Source organism: Pteropus medius, unplaced genomic scaffold (genome assembly GCF_902729225.1).
Source record: "Pteropus medius unplaced genomic scaffold, Ma_sr-lr_union100, whole genome shotgun sequence".
NCBI lineage: Eukaryota > Metazoa > Chordata > Mammalia > Chiroptera > Pteropodidae > Pteropus > Pteropus medius.
In genome coordinates, this window is record NW_024342644.1 from 2,159,835 (window position 1) to 2,183,424 (window position 23,590).

Here is a 23,590-nt window from a genome sequence, read left to right on the forward strand (position 1 = left end):
CGGTGCTCTGTGGCAGGCAGGCAGGCAGGCAGAGAAGAGGTCAGATTAAGAGGGCAGAAAATTAGGGGGAGCAATGAGGGCACATGAAGAGAAGATTGGGATTTTCTAAAAGAATGATTCAAGCTCAGAGAATTTAGGATTGAGCTCTTTAAAAAAAGTCACCCGTGGCAGTAAAACTAAGAGAGGTCTCACCAAGGAAGCCTCTCTTCTGCACTATTTCACTGGGTCCCGTGTACAGGTTCCTGTGTGCTGAGAACGGCATTACGGCATCAGCCCAAATCCACACGCATGTCTTCCATCCTGAGAGCACTTCCTTCTTAGAAAGAGCACTTCTTTTCAATCGTGAGATTTCAACAAGATATTCTGTTTTGGTTTATTCTAAATTAATTACATTCGTTAAATTCTTCAACATTTCAGGTTCAAGATGGTAGACAACCAAAAAGCTTGATAATGCTGGCAAGGCTAAGGTATTACCAACATTGGCAAATGTCCCTCTCCACAGATGAGACTTAATAATTCTTGTTATTTTCACATTCTTCAAAGCTCCAAACAATATCATTCTCTTAGTCTTTTAGTGTGAGAGTAGGACAAAAGGGAAATGCTCCATTTAAAAAGGATTAAAAAAAAGAAAAATTCTTCAAATGTTCTCAAATCCAGAGACTTCTATAGGTACACACACACACCCCCACACACGATAAGCTTATCTTATGGTGCTTAGAAAAACAAAAATACAAAGAAAGATAAGGAGGCTACAAGGAAAGAGCCAATCCTGGAACTGCCATGTAGAAACAGTTTGGGTAGAGATAAAATCATGTGGGAGGAGGTTCAGAAAGTAGACAAGGGCAGGGGTCTGGAGAGGCTGGCATTTCTCCTTTTAAGTAACAGAGGCCTAGGCCTGGTTCAGGAGAAATCTCATGAACATTAGGAAATAGAACATCAACTGTACCAGCAGGAGTAAAGGCAGAAACAAGTTGTGATGCCAAAAATTTTAGGCATGTTCAAAGGTCCTTGTAAGATCTTCTGGCCTACTATTCTTGATATGTTGAGTCCATCAAAAGCCAATTAAGTGACCTTAGGTAGAGTATTCTCCACTGAACACAGAATAACTTTGCTGACATGCAGCTAAGTCTAGGACTTAGAACAATTAAGTCCAAAAGAAGAATATTTATCGAAGGTCTCAGGAATAAGTCACACAGATTTCTAAAATCCACCTGTTAGTCTCCAAACCTGTCTTGTACGATCTCCTGATTGGGCATTCTGACTCTTTTATTCCCACTCCACTACACCTACAAGGAGCTTTCAAAAACAAAAACACACAATCACTGCTATCCAGTAGCTCCCAACTTCCCATAGGACAGTCTAAAGCTATTTAACATGGCTTATAAGGGCAACTTAGGCTAAGCTTTCCCTATAGCTCCTGACTTATTCATTGACAATAACTATACTTGCAGGTTGCCCTCCACTGCTCCAAAAACAAGGAAGAAGCTGCAACATACCTTACCGCTCTAAATATCATGCATTTTATACTTAATGTTCCATGTTCTCTTTATTCCCAGGTTTCTTCACATGCTGCTCCCTCTAGGGAATTGGAAGCAGAGGAGATGAACACAAAGACACAGAGAGGACTATAAACACCCAAGCGTTGTGGGAGCATCAAGCATGTTCGAGGGAATGGCAAGACATAAGAATGGAGAGAGACAAGAACTTTTCTTAAGCAAGGTAATTCATTACTGAGTCTGTTTCCTCATGTGCAAAATAACTATAATAATGGTGTTTATTTCTCAAAGCTGTGAGAATGAAATTAGGTAACAGATATGAAGTGCTCAGAACAATGTCTAACACATATCGATTGCCAAATAAGCATTAATTCTTACTATTATTTTTGTTATGTCATTATTATAATTAGGCCTAAAGATTATTGTGCGTGTTGGGTAGCATCAAGTATCAGTTTTCACAAACATGTGTCATCTAGTGGCACTGCAAACCCTGAGTAGCATAATGAGCTAAAAGATCAATTAATTTAGCTGTCTCAAAAAGCCAGACAATGCTCTCAGATCAAAATAGTCCATAGTTAGTATATTAGTTTCCTTTGCTGCAGTGACAAATTATCACAAATTTAGTGGCTTAAAACAACATACATTTATTATCTTACAATTTTGAAGGTCAGATATCTGAAATATGTTTTATGGTATGAAATCAAAGTATTGGCAGGGCTGTGTTCCTTCTGTAGGCTCTAGGGGAGAACCTGTTCCTTGACTTTTCCAGCTTCTAGAGGCTACAAGCATTCTCTCATGAACCTGTCCTTAATCTCTGCTTCTGTCCCCTCATCTCTCTCCTCTACCTTTAAATCTGTTGTGTCCTTCTTCTAAGAACTCTTTTGATTACACTGAACTCACCTAGATAATCGATTATAATCTCCCGATTTCAAACAACTTAACTTAATCATATTTGCAAAGTCCTTTTTACTATGTAAGGTAACACATTACAGGTTTGAGGATTAGGACGTAGACGTCTTTGGGGGGGGCCCTCTATTCTCTCAACCACAGAGGGGTCTGTTTGCTGCCATTTTGAGCCCCATAAAAAAACTAATTTAATTATGTTATAGTTTTACTAGTTCATGTTCCAGGAAAAGTAAGTCGATTGATTATAAATGGAAAGTCATCAGATTTATAATAAAAGGTGAAAGGATTAGGAAATGGAGATAACGTATTTAGCCCAACATATTTATTAACATATTTATAAAGTGAACACCACCTGTATTAAAACCCAACCTTCCATTTGGATTATAATCTAGCTCCCACTTCCCTATGTCGCTGTCACTGCGGTCATCATGAAAGACACTGTTAAGTGATCTGCTGAAATCTATATACAACAGAACTACGGCCAGAAAAAACAACTATGAAAAATGAAAATAAAAAGAAATGGCACGTCCAGAAATGAGAAATTAAAAAGACCAACTGAAGGGATCAAATACAATGAACTGCATGAAAATCCCAAAATATTTCTTTTAAAAAAAGTCAAAATAGAAAGGAATTTTTTTAAAAAAGGGGGTCTTCCCTTTATGTATGTTTGGGAATCAATCTAGAATAAAATGTACTTAACAATTTAGAGTATAAAAACTCTTGAAAATATTTTTTTTCCTCTCCCCCAAAGAAGAAAGTTTAATTTGAAAATCAGAGACTATAAATAATGAAATTATGTTACCTAGTAATATAAAAGTGTCAGGATCTCTTCCATTAAGGAAACTTGATATTCTCTAAAATACTGAGTTGTTAAATTTTAGGATCATACTGAGAAACAACAAAATTTAGAGAAAGTGACACATTTAGAGAAAGTGACAAAATTCTCTCTATATGATGTATTTCTCTGTTTTGCTTTTTAAAATAAAGTATGTCCTGGACTCATAGGCAGCTAGATTTGGGAGCACCATTATCTGTCATTGAATAAACTTCTGGATGTGAGTTAGGAACACTCCTTACTCAGCATCTATTCCAAGTGGTTTGAACACCTTCAGCAAAAATTCACTCTCTCACAGGGAAATCTACTGTAGATAGTTTCATCAAAACTGCCTGTATCTATCTATCCCAAGGATGTCCCTCCAGCCCTCTCTGGAACACATACTCACACTCCTCAAGGCTGAGGCAGGAAGTGTCTACTGTGGCCTTGTAATCCTTAGGGTAAATATTCTAGAAATTGTAGGTGAGGCTGTTATAATTCTTTCATGAAGACAATATATTTAAAGACATGATCTTTATACTCTGGTTCCAAAGCATAAGACAAGCAAGCAGGTGGATTTATTATCACAATTTAACATTTTAAACCAATATGAATACTCCAACAGCTACTCTTGTCACTTAAAAGTTTTGTTTTTTTCAAGTCATTGGTCTCTTAAAATAAAGATTTCATTATACCATTATTTTTCATCAAAATTTTCTTAAAAACAAAGTCTGGAATTAATAGCTAAGAATCAAAAGACTTTTTAAACTTAAGCGACCTTTTCTAGGCAGACTAAGAATCTCAGCCACAATTTAAACATACTATTAGAATTACTTAAGATTAATGAAGACTAATGAAGGAAGACTCGATGGAACAGAAAATATAAACATGCAAATTTGACCTTTCATCTAAAAGTCTAAGGTCAGTCTCATTTGGTTTTGGTGATTTCACTATTAAATCTCTTATACATTTAATAATCTTGCAAGAGTTAACAAAAAAAAATTAGTTTATCCTGTTCATGAAAATGTATTCCCTAATTAATTTTCATTATAAATTTAAGATGGTTATATTCTTTTTTAGCAGGATTAACAAAAAATCCACCCCTCCCACATATGTAAATGCAAAACTCAACTGAATGGTGCTTTATCCATTCGGTGATTTAAATGATTAAGAAAAACTCATAATTTAGTTCAATGATCACAGCTCTACTATAAAACATTAAAAACACTGGAATTTATTTACATTAATACCAGTATTAATGTAAAAGTAGTTATAAAGAAAGGGAAAGTATACTGAAATTATTTATTTTATGTCATTTATGTCATTAAAAAACATTATTGGGGGATTGATTTCAGTGGAAATAAAATATATCAAAAAAAAACACACATATATTTCCACTAAGACACATTCTAAAGCCAGAATAAAAAGCTGTTTGAAAGCAATTGGTATTATGCTCTTAGTTCAATAATGGGTTAGATTCTACTTTCATTGTTTATTGTTTTGGGCAAGGAAATGAGAAATAAATTAGATAAAAAAGAATTGCTATTCGCTGTGTTGCAGCGTCTTATTTTAGTGACGTCTAGTTGCTAAGCAGCTTCATAAATTACTTGAAACAGGTAGAGTAGACAACTGTTAATTTTTGATAAATTTAGGAGAACAAAGATGATTCGGTGCACATCACATATCCTGTTTGACAGTAGTTCTCTAAAGTTTCATTATTAATATGTAATTCTCTTTATTTAAGGTTCTGAACTTTACAAAAATGAAACTCTTCCAGGTTACAGGTTTTACCTATAGCATAGTCATAGAAATGAGAGAACTGTTATGGATTGCGTTATAGCTTCCTAAAAAGAAACATATTGATGTCCTAACCCTCTCACCTCAAAATGTCACCTTTTTGGGAAACGGAGTCATTGCAGATATAACTAGTTGAGTAGTAGGTAGATCCTTATAAGTGTCTAATATAACTGGGGTCCTCATAAGAAGACAGCCATGTTAAAACAGAGATACACAGGGATACCATGTGACAATGAAGGCAGAGATTGGAATTATGCAGCTGCAAGCAAAAGAAAAAGATTACCAGCAAACCACCAAAGTTAGAAAGAGTCAAGGAAGAATTCCCATAGAGACTAGAAGCCTACCTTTCGACTTCTAGTCTCCAAAACTGTGAGACAATAAATTTCTGTTGTTTTAAGAGCCATGGAAAGACATGGAGAGACCTCAAATGCATATTACTAAGTGTAATAAGCCAATCTGAAAAGGCTACATACTGTATGATTCCAACTATATGACATTCTGGAAAAGGCAAAACTACGGAGACAGTAAAAATATCAGTGGTTTCCAAGTGTTAAGGAAGAGGGAGAAATAAATAAGTGAAAGATTTTTAGAGCAGTGAAGTTATTCTATATGATACTACAACGCTGGGTGCATGTCTTTATACATTTGTCCAAACTCATAGACCATACAACACCAAATGTAATGTAATGTAAAGTCAAATGTAATGTAAACTATGGACTTTGGGTGATAATGATGTATCAACGTAGGTTCATTGATGTGACAAATGTACCACTCCAATGTAGGATGTTAGAATTGGGGGAGGCTGAACATGTGTGTGAGCAAGAAATATATGGGAACTCCATGTATTTCCTACTCAGTCTTGTTGTTAACATAAAACTGCTCTAAAATATAAAGTCTTAAAAAAAAGGTTCTGCTATACAATGATTGGGTGACTACAGTCTAAAAATGTAAGGAAGATGCTAAAGGACTATGTTTACAACAACACCAACAAAGTATCTAAAAGCTGATTTGATGCAATGAGTTCTGCTCTGCTTTTGGCTAAGGCAAACTAGCTTGTATCAGACTAATATCTTGCCAAAGACAATTAGAAAAGGTAAATACAATTTATGAAATGTACTGGTTGAACACTGAAAAGGAACCAAGGCAGTGAAGATGTGAGGGACCAAGATTCCACAAAGGAGGGAAGTCCATAAGCTCAATATTTGGAGCCAGTTTTCCCTTCCAGGCATTTATCGATTTGTAATCAGTGGCTGGGAGACTGAGCAGCCAAGCAAAGGCTAAGAAGCTGAGAAACTATGAAGAGCCTTACGAATTCTCATGAGTTCGTAAGAAGACAAAAATTAGAGTTGAAGACCTGTCATGAAGAAAATCCCTGGTAACTGCTACAGAATTTTAACTGAGACCCTGAAGAGCTCTAGTCAGTGGTATCTGGGATGCAGCTTTATACCCACTCATGGGAGCTGACTGTGTGCATCTCTTCCCAATTCTGTGTTCAGTAATATCACATTGGTAGTTTCAATCTGGCAACAATGAAAGTACACTATGGACACTGGCAAATGCTGCAACTCAGAATGCTCCCCACTTTGAGCGCAGCACGCACAGGCTGCACTCAAAAAGTAAGGCAAACCAGAAATAAACCAATCCTCGGAAAAACTGAAAAACAATTTCAAAAAATTAACAATGGTCTTTATTTAATAGAAATGATCAGTTATATGGAAAGAGAAGACTAATGGTCAAAGTCAAGGAAAAAACAACAACAACAGAAACAAACCAACGTTAGGTCCAGATACTGGAGAATTCAGAATGGACTTTAAGATAACTGAGTAATGCTCAAAAAATACAAAGAAAAATATGAAGAATTTCACTAGAAAACTGGAATTTATGAAAAAAAATGCATTATAATTCTAAAGTAAAAAATAAATTAAAATTTGAAATCCCATAGATGGGTTTGACATCAGATTTAAAATAGATGAAGAGGACTAGTGAACTAGAACAGTACTTCACAAATTTTAATGTATACACAAGTCACCTGAGATGTAGACTATGATTGGCAGTAGGATAAAGAAACTGGGATTTGCATGCAATAGAACATTACATAGCAATGAAAATGGATAAGCTACAGCTACTTGCAAAAGCAGACTAGTCTCACCAATAATAAGTTAAAAAAAAAAAAAGCCAAATGATTAAACACTGATGAATTCTTTTACTTATATGAAATTTAAGAACAGGTCAAACTAATGTATGGTTTTAGAAAAAGGTCTAGTGATATCTGCTGGGGAGTAGAAGAGAATCATATAGGGAAGGGCATAATGGAAACCTCTGGGGTGCTGATAATGTTCTACTACTTCTTGATCTGAATGGTGATTACATGGAAGTATTCACTTTATAAAAATGTACCGCTGTCCATTTTTCTGGAAGTATGTTACAGTTCAAACAATTTTTAATTAAAGTAAAGTTTAAAAAACAACAGAGTAAACTATAAGGACAATAGATTAGCAGGTGCCAAAAGCTGGGGATAGAGGGAGTAAAAGACTTCAAAATGTAAAAGAGGATGTTTTGGGGGATGGTGAAAGAACTGTTCTATATCTTGATTGTGGTGATAGTTAAACTAGTAAACACATTTATCAAAATTCAAACAATATACACTCAAAAGAATGAACTTTACTTTACATAGTTTACATACCCCAATAATTTTTATTGGGGTATGTAAACTATGCCCCAATAAAAATTAAAATTAAGATATAAAAATTACAAATTAATTTGACTTTTTTAAGTTCATGAAAAGCTAATTATCTATGATGTCGTAATGTGCTCTTTTATTGATTAAATTAGAAATAAAATAAATTGGTCTATCATCCACAAAATAATTCCCTATCCTTGTATACACAGAAACTTGTAAAATAAAAATGAGAAAAATTTGGGGAAAACAAAGAATGATATTGACTTCCATATTACTAGGAAAAACAAACTTATATATATATATTTGTTTTGAAATAAGAATCTCTACGTTATATACTTGATATTCACATATGCATAATAGAGAAACAATAACAAGCTCTAGGTTATTCCTTTTAGTATTTATCATTAAAGTATTTGAGAAAAATTAATGGCAGGGTACAATTTTTGTTGTTGTTGTTGTTAGAGGCAAAGTAGAAAATCTTCAGTTAAAAAAAAATCTACTTCTTCTTTAGGATTATTTACATTTTTCCATCTTTAGCCAATGAATCTAGAAACTAAATATTTAAGACTATTAATTTCTGGGGCATTCTGGGAAAGTTTGCCTTTATTGGATCTCAAACTTTCACACTTAAGTCATTTTACTGTAATATATCTATGAACATGTAAGGATGAAATTATATTGATATTCATTGCAAAAGCAGCACACACCTAAAGTAGAGAGACAGACAGACTACAAGTATCAAATTTATCCAATGGAAAAATAGGAAAACCATGGGACCACCCACTCCAGTAGGTAACGAATTATGAAAAGGGTCTCTTAAGAAGCAGGGTAACTATGAAGCCTCCTTTTCTCACTGATATTTAAATGTTGCCTTATTTTGAAATATCCAAAGATTTATTTTATAAACATAAGCAAATACCAGATATTAGTTAAAATTCCCCCCCACTCCCAGTGTCACCTGAGCTTCTCTTCAAAAGAATAAAAAAGGTGATATTTTCATTGCCTAAGGTTATTTAACACACCCAAGCTCTCCTGCCCTGACTCCAATTTGGAAAACTACCCATTTTTTGTAATTTAAGGGGTGTACCATGAGCCAGTTGTGTTAAGGTACGCAACACAGATGCATTTTTATAGCTTATGGCTAAATATAATACTTTACCAAAAAAATATATATTGATATCTTACCACTTGTGCTGGAACTTGTTCCATTTTTGCAGCAGGAGTTCCTGGTCTTGGGTAAAATTGGTTAATAAAGAGGCTTGGAAATTTGTATTCTTCAACAAGTTTCACTGTTTCTTGAAAATCTTGATCTGTTTCTCCAGGAAATCCACAGATAATATCTGTAGCAATAGTTATTCCAGGAACTCTAGAAAATAATAAGACAAAAATGTAAAATGTTGACTATAATCCATAATTATTCTATTTCCTTGACATTTTAAATACCATTATTCCTTTTAAAATTAAATTTTATATTTAGGAAAGAGACACTGCAAATAGTTTTAAAGAGCCCTAAATACTAAAAGCTTATGAAAAAACAGTGGCTCCTTTTCATCCTCAAGAGAAACTCATTTTCTTTGTTCTTCCTTCTATATTTTAAGATAGATGCTTATTCTGCTCTTTCTAGATTTACTGATTTGTAGGCAAATGTGGATTTAGTTCTTTATCCCTCCTCTCCCTAGATAATCACTGCACAATTTTTAGTTAAATTAATAATATTTCTATTGACACAACTGCAAAGATATTGTTCACTGCAGAGCCAGCTGGTATACTCTCATTAAGTTTTCTTGGTCACAACACTGAATTTTTCCTCAGGTTAATAATTGCTTCTTTTTAAAAATAAATTTGCTTAATATTCTATGTAGCTATGCTAATGTTTTCTGGAAACTCCATCAGACCTATCGAAAACCAATACTATTTTCTAAACACTCAGTATATTACATAATTCACCAGTTTCATTTTTTTCCCTCTAGAAATGCTACTCCTACTTTCTTTGTGTGTGTTGCTTTAATAATGAACCAGCTGTAATGTTACTCCCTGATTTCCTTTTCTCAATCCCCCTTTTCCTGGACACGATGTCTTCCTAATTCTTGATCATTCTAGTCTCCCTAATTCTGCTGGAGGACTCTTTCAGAAATGTTATCAAAAGATGTACCAGAAAAAATTTGTTGTTCTTGTCTTAGCATGCCTGAACATGTATCAATCCATGATTGACAGTGTAGCTGTGCCTAGCACTCCGAAATGAAAAATATTAGCCATTGGAATTTCAGATTGTTTTTTCTTTTTAAGCAGTCAAGGTTGCTGATGAGATGTCTAGATTCAATCTGATGTACATGTCTTTATATTTGCCCACTGTTTTTGAAAACTTTTAGAATGTTAAATTGATTTTCGATGACTTTAAATTTTATGATAATAGGTTTTGTGTTGGATATTTAAATATTTATATAGGGTACAATCTGGAGACTCATGGTCTTTAGGTCTAGGAAATTTCCTTATGTTCATTTAAATCATTTTTCTCTCTCTGGGATGCCTCTCCTTCAAATGTTGAAAATACTGAATTGACTCTCCAAGCCTTTACACTGTTATTTTCCATCTTTGTTCTTTTGTCCCATTTCCTGGAAGATGTACTTGAGTTTATCTTTTATTCAAAAAATTTAATTGAAAACCTTATTTTAAACATTTAAGAGCTCTCTTTCATTCTCCAATTTTCCTTTTCACAGCATACTGATTTTGTTTTAGAGTTGCAACAATTTTTTCTTTTTTATCTCCAAGGATATCAATAAAATGGTTTTTTTTTTTTTTTGCAATTTTTCCTGTGCTCAATGCAATTGTGTCTATTTCCTCCAGGTTCTTTTATTTTGATACCTCTCATTTCTGATTGAGACTTTCCATCAATAAATAGTGATTCTGCTGCCCTTTAATATTTAAGAGTAAAGCACTAAAAGCTTTTCATTATAGAGTGATTGGATAACAAGGTGCTTTTGTGTTTGATCAGCCCAAATGTTAGCATCTTGAAAATCGTTCCTGTAGCCACTGAGTTTCTCAAGTATGCTACAATATTCTACTCTGTATAGTGTAACAACAACAAAATAACATTAAAAGTATTCGAAACTCCAATATTATTCTGAATCCATGAACAACAGGAAAAATAACCTCAAATACTTCAAATCACGGAATACTTACATATATCAATTTTTCTGTCAACTAAATGCAGTTCTATAAGAATAAGAAGAACAGTTTATCTCATTAAGATATATTAAATATATCTTAAATATATTTAAGGGGCACAAAAGAGAATAGAGAATGTAACAATGAGGAAAATCAAATTACTAGATACCTAATATAAACAGCTTAATTAAAACAACGGCTTTCCTGACCTAGTTTGCATAATCCTTTAATGTCTGTGTTAAAGAAGAATGACAAAATTTATTTTTAAAAATATTTTTTTCTTGATTTCTACTTAGTCTCATCTAACTATTAATTTGGCTAAACCTTAATTAGTAAGATAACTTGTAGGGACAGAAACTTTTCTCTATGATAATAAATAGAAAAAGAGACAATATACATAGAAAAAAATAAAGTGGAGTATTTGAAGAAACAATTTTAAATTTTTATTGTGATATATATTTTTTTGTTAAAAATGATTATCAAAATTGCATTTGAAAATCATAAAAAACATGTTTTTACTGTAAGTTGCAGATAAAAAGATCATTTTCTAGACTTACTAAAGCATGTGGAATAGAAAAATTATGTCAGTAATTTCAATTAGTCAATTTTTACATTTGACTTATAACTACTTCTGAACAAAAGAAATCTACAACTAAAAATAAAAGTAAGGATCAGAGCAGAAATTACAGAGAAGAATACATCTCCCCTAGAGAAAAATCTTAGAAATTGCCTGTGAAATACTGCAGAAACAAAGACAATTGGTTATTGTCCTAGGCAATAAATTGGAATTGGCATTAGATTTTAGGGTATTCCCACAGGAAAGTACCTTACTGATTTCCTCCCAATCCCCAATCCTTGATCCAGTATAATTGAGCTCAGTATTATGCAATATCTGCTTACTTTGGCTTCAAGTTCCACAGCAAAAAAGAAAGACAAACCTTTATAGGAGTCATCATAAATGTTAAGGAAGGAAATGTCCAATGCATGGATGTATTTGATAATCTACACAAAAAGCTGACTGATAACAGGAGGGAGTAGGCCACTACGAATTAGTAAAAGCTCTATGTTAGTCAGTATTTAAAAGTAAAAGCAGTTTAGTTGGTTTGAAAGTATAGAAAAATATGACCTAATTGCCTAGAAAATGTTTTTAAAGTAGATATTGCACTTTAATATTAGGTGAGGCTCACCTATACATTAACTTTATATAAGCAAATGATGCTACTTATATTCTTAAAATTAATTTAGCTCCTTAAGTAAACCAACGACAAAAAAAAATCTCATATTTACAGAGTTAATAAACCTAGTAAATAATTCTCTTCAGTCCATGAGAAAATTGAGGACGTCTGAAGTGGACCAAATTCTAAATTACCTATGATTTAAGTGAGAATGAGGAAATTATAAGGAGTATACAACATAATATTAGTCCAAATATTTAAAATACTAATTTTGAGTAAATGCTGTTTTTGAGACCCTATGAATTTTCAAAATACAAAAATTAAAAAATAATAATTTATATTTATTAAAGTTGTGCATCTAATGAATGTAATTAGTAGGTATCGTGTTTTTCAAATTAAAAGATCTTCTATATTTACGTTTTCATAGTAGTAGAGAATAATTCTGAAAGAAAGATGAAAATGAAAATGTTTAATTAGGTTAAATAACAGAAATTTTGATCCATTCTTTTTGCTGATTTAAACAAGCTATTTGCTGGCAAAATGTGTTCGTTAAATTCCTTGGAAATGGAATTAATGAAAAAGATTCCAATTATGCACCTGCCTTGGCAGAAGCAGTGCTATGATCAGTTAAGAAAATCTATCAGGACATGTTAGGAGAGTACTACCTATTTGCTGGCCCTGGGCTAGGATTTAAGAAAGCACCCCAAATTTTAAGACTTTACTTATTTACCTTGAATAAAAATACACGTATAAATATACCACATTTGAAATACTATTAAAATGTTGTACTTAAATTCATCTCTCAAGATTTTTACTTGCAATTTGGTGTTACACTGGCAGAAATGTGAACAGGGTTGATTCTAGTTGATTCTTTAGATCAAGAGATTTAATATTTAAAATGCTTCAAATTCCAATGGAAAAAAAGTGAGACTAACACACATATTATTATCTCAAAAGAAAAAGATAAAAATAATCAGAATTAAAGGATCAGAATTAAATTACTAGGCATAAACTAAACATATGATTAAAAGAAACATTTTTCAGTCCTATGGAGATTAATTCCAGGACAATTACTCAATACATCCAGGAAAAGCAAATTGGAGGTAAGGAGAGGGAGGGGAAAAATATCTTGAACTGAATGGAAATAAATACATCAAATATATGGGATGCAGCAGAAGGAGTGTTTAAAAATAAATTTATAGATTTAAATATCTGTATTAGAAAGAGATAAACACAATAATCTAAGCTTCTTCCTCAAGAAGCTAAAATACAGCAGCAAATCAAATCCAAAGTAAGACAAAGGAAATAAGGTAGAAGAAGAAATCAATAAAATAGAAAATAGAGAAAAATCAATAAAAGGTACATCTTTGAAAAAAAAATAAACAAAATCACTAAACTACTAGCTAGACTGAAAATAAAAAGACACAAATAGCCAACTTCAGGCATGAAAGAGACAGCACTACAAATGTGACTGATATTAAAAGGATACTAAAGTTAATAGACCCTATATGTGTGGATTAATTTTGGGGCTTTCTATTATGTTCCATTGATCATTTTAATGCCAGTACCATGCTGTTTTAATTACTACAGCTTTGTAGTATAGTTTAAAATCAGGGAGTATGATATCTTCACCTTTGTTCTTTCTCAAAACTGCTTTGGCTAGTTGGGGTCCTCTGTGGTTCCATAAAAATTTTAGAATTCTTGTCTACAGCCATGCTACCCTGAAGAAGCCTGATCCTGTCTGATTTTGGAAGCTGGGTTGGGCCTGGTCAGTACTTGGATAGGAGACCACCTAGGGAAGACCAGGTGCTGTAGGCGTAAAAAATAAAAAAATAAGGGATTGTAAACTGACAAGATCCTTGCAATCTGTGAGGTCAACTAAGGGTTACCTAAAAATAAATAAATAAAAATAAAATAAAAACAATTTTAGGATTCTTTGCTCTAGTTCTGTGAAAAAATCCCATTGATATTTTGATGGGGATTTCAGTAAATCTGTAGATTGCTTTGGGGATTATGGGCATTTTAACAATATTTATTTTTCCAATCCATGAGAATGATATATCTTTCTATTTATTTGTGTCATCTACGAATTGCAGCCACTATGGAAAACATTACAGAGGTTCTTCAAAAAATAAAAGCAGAACTACCATAAGATTCAGCAATTCCACTTCTGGGTATTTATACAAAGAAAACAAAACCACTAAGTTGAAGAGATATATGCACCTTATGTTCACTGCAGCATTATTTACAAGAGTGACTATATGGAAGCAACTCAGTGTCCATCAATAGATGAATGGATACAGAAGATGTGGCGTATATTTATGTTATAGGGCTTCAGAACGAGTCACCCCAAGATGTGCCTCTGTGGTATTGAATTATCTTGAGCTAAAGGAAACTGAGGCTCTGTGGGCTCAAGAGAAACTTCTGCTCCTCCTTAACTACTCAGAAGAATTTAAATTAGGGGCCTTCCTCATAATAAGATTATCAGAGATAACCTTTTTGACTTATCTATATATCTAGGCATACTACTAATTGCTGAATATTTGTTCTTCTTATCATCCTGAAATGACCTTCGTCCCTTCTGAAGCCACAAGGTACCTTACCTCATCCTTAGCTCAGAATGCCATATTTACTTCATTTTAACTTACTGTATCTGAACATCTCATGTATATGGGGTTCCCATATGTACATATATAATGAAATTTGGTGATTTTCTCATGCAGATTTAATTATTAGAACAGCCAAAAAAACCTTGCAGGGTAGAAGAAAGTTTCTTCTTCCCATATAATATATACAGTGGAATATTATTCAGCCATAAAAAGAAGAAAATCTTGCCATTTGCAACAACATGGATGAACCTAGAGGGTATTATGCTAAGTGAATTAAGTCAACAGAGAAAGACATACACTTATAGGTGGAATCAAAAAGCAAAACAGACATACAAAAGAGAAACAGACTTGTAAATAGGAAACAAACTGGTGGTTACCAGAGAGGGGAAGGATTAGAGGGGTGGGCAAAATAGGTGAAAGGGATTAAGGAATATACATTTCCACTTATAAAATAAATAAGTCATGGGGATATAATATACAGCATAGGGAATATAGTAAGTAATATTGTAGTAACTTTGTAAGGTGACAGTAACTAGAGTTATTGTGGGAACCATTTCATAATGTAAATAAATACTGAATCACTATGATGTACACTTAAAACGAATAGGATTTTGTATTTCAATTATGTCACACACACACGTATACATACACATACAGGATACTAAGGGTATATTTTACATCAATAGATTAACTTAGATAAAATGGGCAAATTCTTTGAAAGACATAAATGATAAACTCTGACTCATGAAGAAATAGAAAATCTGAGTAATCTTTTATCTATTACAAAAACTGAATTTGTATTAAAAAAAATCTTACCACTAAAAAAACAAACAAAATAAAACAAAACAAAAAATCAAGGCAGGTCCAGATGGCTTCACTGGTGAATTCTATCAAATGTTTAAGAAAGAATAAAACCAGTTCTAAAGAAACTATTTCAAAGACAGATAAAAAAGGAACTCAATTTATGAGTCTAGTGGTCGGTCGCCTATATGAAAATCAGAGAAGCAGATTAGAAACAAACTCCAGATCAATATCCCTCATGAACATAAACACAAAATTTCTTTATATTAGCAAACTGAACTCAGAAACTTATCAAAAGGACTGTATATCATTACCAAGTGTTTAATCCCAGGAATGCAAGGTTAGTTTACATGTAACGATAAATTAATGCAATAAGGAATGTTAAAAGAAAAGGTGATCTTAGTAGATGTGGAAAATTCAGTTGACAAATCCAACACCCATCCATGATAAAAACTCTCAGTAAACAAGGAATAGAAGGAAACTACCTCATCATGGTAAAGGGTCTACAGCTATTATCATACTCTTTGGTCAAAGAGTGAATGCTTTCCCACTAAGATTAGTAAGAAGGCAAGGATTTCTATTCTCACTTCTTCAATCCAACATGTTACTAGAGGTTCTACTCAGTGCAGAAGGGCGAGAAAAAGAAATGAAAGGCACATAGGTTGAAAAGAAGTAAGCTGTCTCCTTTCTTTTTGCAAGTGACGTGATCTTGTACTACTAGAATTAGTGAGTTCAGCAAAGCTAAAAATCAATGTACAAAAATCAGTTGTATTTTTATATATTAATAAGGAACAATTAGAAAATGAAATCAAGAAACAATTTCATTTACAATAGCATAAAAAATACCTAAGGATAAATTTGAAAAGTGTAAGACCTGTACTTAGAATCAGAGAATTTAAATCTTAAAATTTGCTGAGAGAAATTAAAGAATGTCTAAATAAGTGGAAAAATATATAATATTCACAAATTGGAAGATTTTACTATTGTGAAGATGCTATGTCTCCTAAATTGATATACAGATTCAGTGCAACTCCTTACAAAATATCATCATGTTTTTCCATAGAAATGGACAAGTGAATTCTAAAATTTATATCGAAATGCAAAGGCCTTAGAATAGCCAAAATAAATTTGAGAAGAATGAAGCTGGTGGAATGGATGAAGCTGACTTAAAGACTACACTAATCAAGACAGTGTGGTAGCATTATGAGGATAGAGCAATGGAACCACTTAAAGAGTCCAAAAACATAAAAACCATACATTTATGGTTAATTTTCAACAAAACTGCCAAGCAAGAGACAGTGTTTTGAATAATTGGTGCTGGAGCAATTGGATAACAGATGGAAGAGAAAAAAAAATGCTATTAGATGCTTACTTTACATTATACACAAAAAAGTACTTTCATATCAATCATAGATAAATGTAAGAGCTAGAATTACTAAACTTCCAGAAGAAAATATGGGAGAAAATCCTTGGGACCTTGAATTAAGCTAAGATTTTTAGCATAACCAACACCAAAAGCACAATCTATTTTAAAAAATGGATAAACTGGTAAATTGGACTTATTGAAAAGACACCATTAATAAGAAGACAGGACGTGGTTCCATAGTGTAGCGGTTAGCAGGTCTGCTTTACACGCAGAAGGTCCTGGGTTCGTGCTCCAGTGGAGCCACAGTCCATGGTCTACAGCCATGCCACCCTGAACAAGCCCAATGTCTGATCTCAGAAGCTAAGCAGGGTTGGGCCTGGTTAGTACTTGGATGGGAGACCACCTAGGAAGATCAGGTGCTGTAGGCATAAATAATAATAAATAATAATAATAAAAATAAGAAGACAAACACAATTGTATAATGGGCAAAGGATTTCACTAACACTTCACTAAAGAAGGTATATGAATAGCCATATAGGTGTATAAAAAATCGCTCACCATCATTAGTAATCAGGGTAATGCATGTTAAAATCATATAAGATATCTTACATCCAGAAGAAGGGCTATATTGCAAAAAGACCAAAAAGTATATGAGATGTTGGTGTGCATGTAGAGAGAAAGTGAAACCCTTATTCAGTGTAGGTGGGAATTCAAAATGATGCAATGACTTTGAAAAGTCTGGCGGTTTCTTAAAAAATTAAACATACACTTACTGTAACTAAGAAAGTCTACTTCTAGTTATCTACCTGAGAGAAATTAAAACATATGTCCACACAAAGACTTGCAGGTGGATTTTTTTAGCAACATTTTTCATAATAGCTCTAAACTGAACATCAACTGGTGAATGGGTAAACGAAATGTGGTATATCCATACAATGAAAATATACTTACAAATAAAAAAACTAACTATGATACATGCACCAACATGAATGAGCCTTGAAAATATTCTTAAGTAAAAGAAGGAAGACACAAAGGATTATTTATTGTTTAATTCCATTTATATGAAATTTCTACAAGAAGCAAAACTACAAAAACAGAAAACAGATCAGTGGTTGACTGGGGCCAAGGGCGAGAGCAGGGATTGACTCTAAACAGGCATTAAGAACTTTTTGTCATAACTAAAGCATTCTAAAATGGAATTGTGATGTTGGTTGCATGAATGTACAAATTTACTAAAAATTCTCAAACTATACATTTACATTTGGTGCATACTGTATGGTATTTAAGTCATACCCACAATAAACCTGTTAAAATTAAGGAAAAAAGAAAAAAGAAAAACACCTTTCTGAAGACAGATAGCAGGAATCCTTCATGACATACTCTTCTAAAAAGTTCTAACAGCTGAACTTTTGAAAGGGTGTAGCCAAAGAATTGAATATAGCTAAATAAAGGGAAAAGACAAAGATAATAAAAGGCAAGGTTAAGTCTGAAAGAAAATTCTGTTCAGAGCATGACAAGGACTAGAAGGAAAACTTGGGCCTCTTTCTCAACTACCAATGTCTACAAGGAACCATTCTATTCTTATCGAAAGAGGAAATTTAAGGAGAAACAATATAACATTTTCAAATAAGTTTAAGAAAATTTTCAGCAATTTTAAATTTATTTTCATAAATTTAAAAAAATTTTTAAAGAACCTGGGCTGAAAAGAGAAAAAGCACTAAAACATTTAGATTAGGATTGAAAAGCTATCTGTCCACCACCCATTTATGTCTCTAACCATGGTTATTCACTGTTGAAGTACCTAGAATCACTTTTCCACTGAAAACTTATGAGACACTGGTATATATCTATATACAGTATGTATTTCAGGTAGGAATGCTTATGACAAGTAAAGTTTAAAGGAACACAAAATAAAAGAAGTGCCAGTGCCAACAATGCCCTTTCTTTATGTCATTCTAGGGTTTCTTTTCTTGGAGTCTATGGACTCCCTAAGATTGCATGCAAGATTTCAAGTATATTTTTCATGAGGAAGTGACCACTGTTTTCTTCTGATTCTTCAAGGCTTCTGTGACAAAAATAAGATTAGGAAACACTTGTGTGACTGTTTTGGGATCAACAAAAATATATTAGGAAAAATGGATAATAGGTAATCTTGGACATAGTCTGTGTATTAAACATTTGTTTTTTTCTAACAGAAAATAAGGTTCATGTGACTCATCTAAGTGACATAATCATCACGGCAGTGGTAGCTTTAGTAGAATCTGTTTGTTGAGTCATATGATGTTGCTGTTTTGTTTATTTGTTCTGCAAATCAAATACAGTCAAGTATTATCGATTTCATAAAGAAACCTAACAGAAAATCAGTAATATAAAATGGGTCCCACTCTTGTCAATTATGATATTACCTAGAACATGATAAAATCTGGTGTTATTATTATTGTCTCTTAGCCTCACATATATGCTGTCCAGTAGGTAGTTCTGGGGCTGGAAGCCCAAAAACTACATTTGGTTCCTTTGGTAGGTGGCCTTCTGTTAGGTCCTGAGAAAGGAGGTATGGATAGGAGATTAGAAGCTGGGAGCAGAAAGCAGCTTTTGGGTTTCTGGAAGTGATTACCTACTGTTTCTGAGGCAGCAACCTCATGGTCCTTGCTCCTAGGTTCCTGTAACACAACCTCTTCCTCTTGTTCCCTTAGTCCTAGTGGCAGTAACTGCTTTCAGGAGTTATTACTCTCTGGTTACCTCAACTCCCAATCTGCTTTTTTATCCAGTCTTCTATGTAATGAATTTCCTATATTAAATACCCACTGGTAAAAATACATAGAATAGTTCTTCTTCCAACCAAGACCTTGATCAAAACATACAAACTCACCAATGTTCATATTCTACTACCTTATTAATAAGATCACATTTACACAGACCACATTCTCTTAGAATAAAGTAATAAAATTGGAAATAAATGATAAAAAGGTAGGTTTAGAAAAACGTCAACTCTACTTGTTTGGAAACTGAATACAATAAGAATATAGATGTATTCTTACAAATGAATAGCTGTAATCTTTTTCAAAGTAGAACACATAAAATTTGACATTAGAGAGAAGTTTAAACCATTTTGAAGAAATACCAAAATCTACATGCTAACATACAATTCACATATTAATTATAAGTGATATTTATAATCAAAGATAGCTTTTCAAGACTTCTCCATGAGAAAAAATTAGTAGCAATTAGTTTTTAAAATTAGTCCCTCTTTTTAACCCATTTCCCATTTAGAAAAAAAAAAGTGCATCTCGCTGCCAGCATTAATTTAATTTTATATAAACATGCTCTTTGAGGATGAAGCAAATCTGACTGGTTCTTGATGTGAAAATAAAATGTAAAAACTGTTTTTGGAGTTATTTCTAAACAGAACTTGTCTCTAATCCTAATGTTACAGAAATGTATTCATAAATCAAATTCATCAAGTAAATCTTCAGCTAACGACTGTTTGAAAACGATGTTAACATCATGCATAGGACGGCTATGTTTTCTAGGATTTGACATTTTCGGCGATCAAGAATTTCCATATTTTGTAAATGGAAATACCGCTACTAAAAACAGAATGCTATAAAGAGAATGCTGTCATTTGTTTCCAAAGACTATCGATATACTACAGCGATACAAAAATAATAAAAGCGAGATATTTCATGGCAAGTTTGGGAGTAAGGTTAGGACTGTAATCCGTGAATTATCTTGGCATAAATGCTGTGGCTACAAGTGCCGCCGAGTATTCTTGGGGCAAACGGGAAATAGGTTAGAAGTAATAAAACTATTAATAAGCAAACAAAAACTCCAGATGGCTTATTTTAAATTTTGTATAATTTTACTTTTTTGAAGTAAAAAAAGCAGTATACATGAGAAAGGAAAGGAAGAAGAATATGGATAAAATGGCAAATGATTTGCTAAAACTTTACAAATTTCTGGATGTCCTGAGAAATTAGAATTTACAATCATAAAAAATAAAGAAATATCTGTGGTGAAAATTGACCAAGTATATGGGAAAAATGTTTCTGAAACTCAAAAACAAAAGTGGTTGTCAAATAGGCCAAAAATAAGAGAGGGGGCCGAACAGATGTAGTTGACACCAAAGAATTTAGTGTCATCCATTACATTTCTAAACCTGGTAAAATTCCAAAATATACAGTTTGGCTTCAAACAAAAATCAAAAGAACCATCACCATTAACTAAAAAGTAAATAAATACTATGTTGAATAAGTTTTTTATCCTGTAATACTATGCTTGCATTCCACAGCAAATATTTTGGAATAAGCACAAAGCCTTACATAAGACCAAAGATAATGCTTTAAAAATTAAAAGTAAGCATACTGGATGATATTATTAGAACACTTAAAAGGAACCATATTAAAATTCACAGAATTTTTGCACGTTATTAAAATCATTTTATGATATTGCTGGTTAAAGTGAAGGTATTTACTATCTATGGTACTGTTAACATAATTCTTATATGAGTTTTTCTGTTTCTATGGTAACATGAATTACAAGGTTCAATGAAGCCAGATTCAGTAATGTGTATTTTTCTGTTATTCAAGGTGAAAAGGAAATGAAACATTTCTAACATTCATAAACTGCAGCAAATGTCTGAATTCCATTTAGAGATAAGACGATAATTACTAAAGTAATTAGAATTCTTCCTGGATGGAATTATTTTGCACACAGTGGAAATTAAGATTTGGGAATGAAAGCAGGGGCCAGAGTATATTCAGCATTGGTAATTAATTACAACTAAAACCAATATGCTATTCTAATATGCTGAAACAGACTATACCTTCTTCTGTCTGCTTCTGACTACAATATAAAAGAAACTGGTCTCCCACCCCCATTCCTTAAGTCAGAAAGATAAAGTGGGTGAAATCATTTTATTCAAGAGAAAATCCAATTATAGAAACAATCAACGTTTCCCTCTTGCTTTATTTTATTTTTTTCATATTTGAAAGGGCATTCACATTAGCAGAACCAATTAAATGAATATCAGGACAGGGCAAAAACTACAAAGTTGGGCAAGTTTCTTAAATCTTTTAAAATTAAACTTTGAAATAAAACACACTTAATGAAATTTTGGAGACTCAAACTAGATCACAGCATTTTTTAATGGGAAAGCATAATTGGAAGGTGACTAAACATTGGTTCTCAGGAAGAATAACTTATAAAATTATACAACTATGATGCAGTTACCTCTATATCTAGTCCACTACAAATAAGAAATTAGGTAAATTTTCATTATTAATGGAATTGTTGTCATCATCAAGAAATGACACTCAAAAGCATTATATTTCACATCCTATGTTATCACAAAATGCGATTTGTATAGTATCAAAAATAATACCGAGGAGACAGAGAGAGAGAACTTGAAGCCATCAAATCAAAACACAGTACAATTATTCACAATTACTTTTTTTATTCCTTATTAGTTGAACTCATGTTTTGTTTAAATTCAGTTTACCCTAAAAATAAGATCAAGGGTTGGCAAACTTAGGCTCATAGGCCAAATTCAGCTATTGTCTGTTTTTGTAAATAAAGTTTTATTGGAACACAGCCAAGCCTATTCATTAACATATTACCTATGGCTGCAAGAGCAGAGTTGAGTAATTGTGACAGTTGCAACAGAGACTGTTTGCACAAAGCCAAAAATATTTACTATCTGCAGTGATTCTAACCAATCAGGCCTATGACTCTTGATTTTTGTTATGTACTCCCAAGAACACCCCTGGGTAAATTTGAGGGGACAGTGAACATATGATACTCTCTAAAATGTAGGCCTAAATCAACCTTTCCACTATCACAGATTCTCATCGATACAATTCAAATCAGAAAACCTCCTCCTTGAGCAATCTGGTCCACAATCTATTAGCACCTATCCACACTATTCATCCCCTCTGATGAATAGGCCCATTTCTCTGATAAATTTTTTCCTGATTTTCTCTCTGCATCTCAACTCATTCAAGTCCTTACATTTACACCTCTGTGATGGCCCTGTTATGATCTGCTTGGCACCTTTTCACATCTGTTTTTTTGTCTTAACTTTCCTAGTAAAGCACAGCCATCTAGTGGACTAGGATGGGCCATATTCATATTCTTAAACTGTGCAGCAATGAGATAGCAGCCTCAGATAGTTGAAGCTCAATAAAGGCATCCATTGAATTAAAGGTGATGGGCAAAGGAGAACTGGGGAAGAAGACAGGTGATGAATAAATGAACTCAATAGGGCAATAGGCTTTAACTTCTGTGTTGACTGATATAAATCTGAGTATTTTACTTCAAAGTCCAAGAAGTGAACTTCTAGCCTTTATCTATATGGCAGGGGAAGCAAAGAGGAGATTCAGAGGGCATTATGACAGGCTTCTCTTTGGGCTAGACTGCACAGATGCTGCCTAAACTCCAGCTGCTGGAGCTGGCTTATTCTGCTTGCGAGGGCGTCATTTCTCAAATGAGTACTTTTAATGTTTCACCTTAAATTCCCATTTCTAAAAATAATTAAAACACTGACACAGGGTCAAAGATTATTTCAAATGACTCGAGTTCATTTACGACTTTCCATTTAAAATTTGGGAGGAAGGGGTTCAAGCTAGAATTCTTGAAGTTGAATCAAGATTTATGAGACTCAAAAGAGGACTTTTCATCCCAATTTTACATTACAGTTGCTCTCTTCTATTTTCGAAGGTGGTAAGTCCCACCATTCAAAAATTGTTTATTAAGTGGATGATATGTTCTCGACAAAGTTCTTGAT

At 33.1% G+C, this 23,590-nt stretch overlaps 1 protein-coding gene, 1 long non-coding RNA gene and 1 pseudogene across 12 annotated transcripts in view; 2 read left to right on the plus strand and 1 right to left on the minus strand.

Annotated features, from left to right (window-relative positions):
* The window catches only part of CDKAL1 (CDKAL1 threonylcarbamoyladenosine tRNA methylthiotransferase), a 566,460-nt gene that overhangs the window by 137,496 nt on the left and 405,374 nt on the right, over nt 1-23,590 (minus strand). For all 11 annotated transcript variants that reach the window (XM_039866443.1, XM_039866450.1, XM_039866444.1 and 8 more), the window contains one exon: nt 8,879-9,059. In XM_039866443.1, coding sequence (XP_039722377.1) covers nt 8,879-9,059 — 181 coding nt within the window. The remainder of the gene's footprint in view (nt 1-8,878; nt 9,060-23,590) is intronic.
* LOC120605568 (uncharacterized) overlaps nt 1-23,590 on the plus strand; it is a 64,173-nt gene that overhangs the window by 29,084 nt on the left and 11,499 nt on the right. The window contains exon 4 of the long non-coding RNA XR_005653656.1: nt 1,557-1,719. This is a non-coding gene — a long non-coding RNA (uncharacterized LOC120605568). The remainder of the gene's footprint in view (nt 1-1,556; nt 1,720-23,590) is intronic.
* Nucleotides 17,122-17,237, plus strand: LOC120605662 (uncharacterized; annotated as a pseudogene).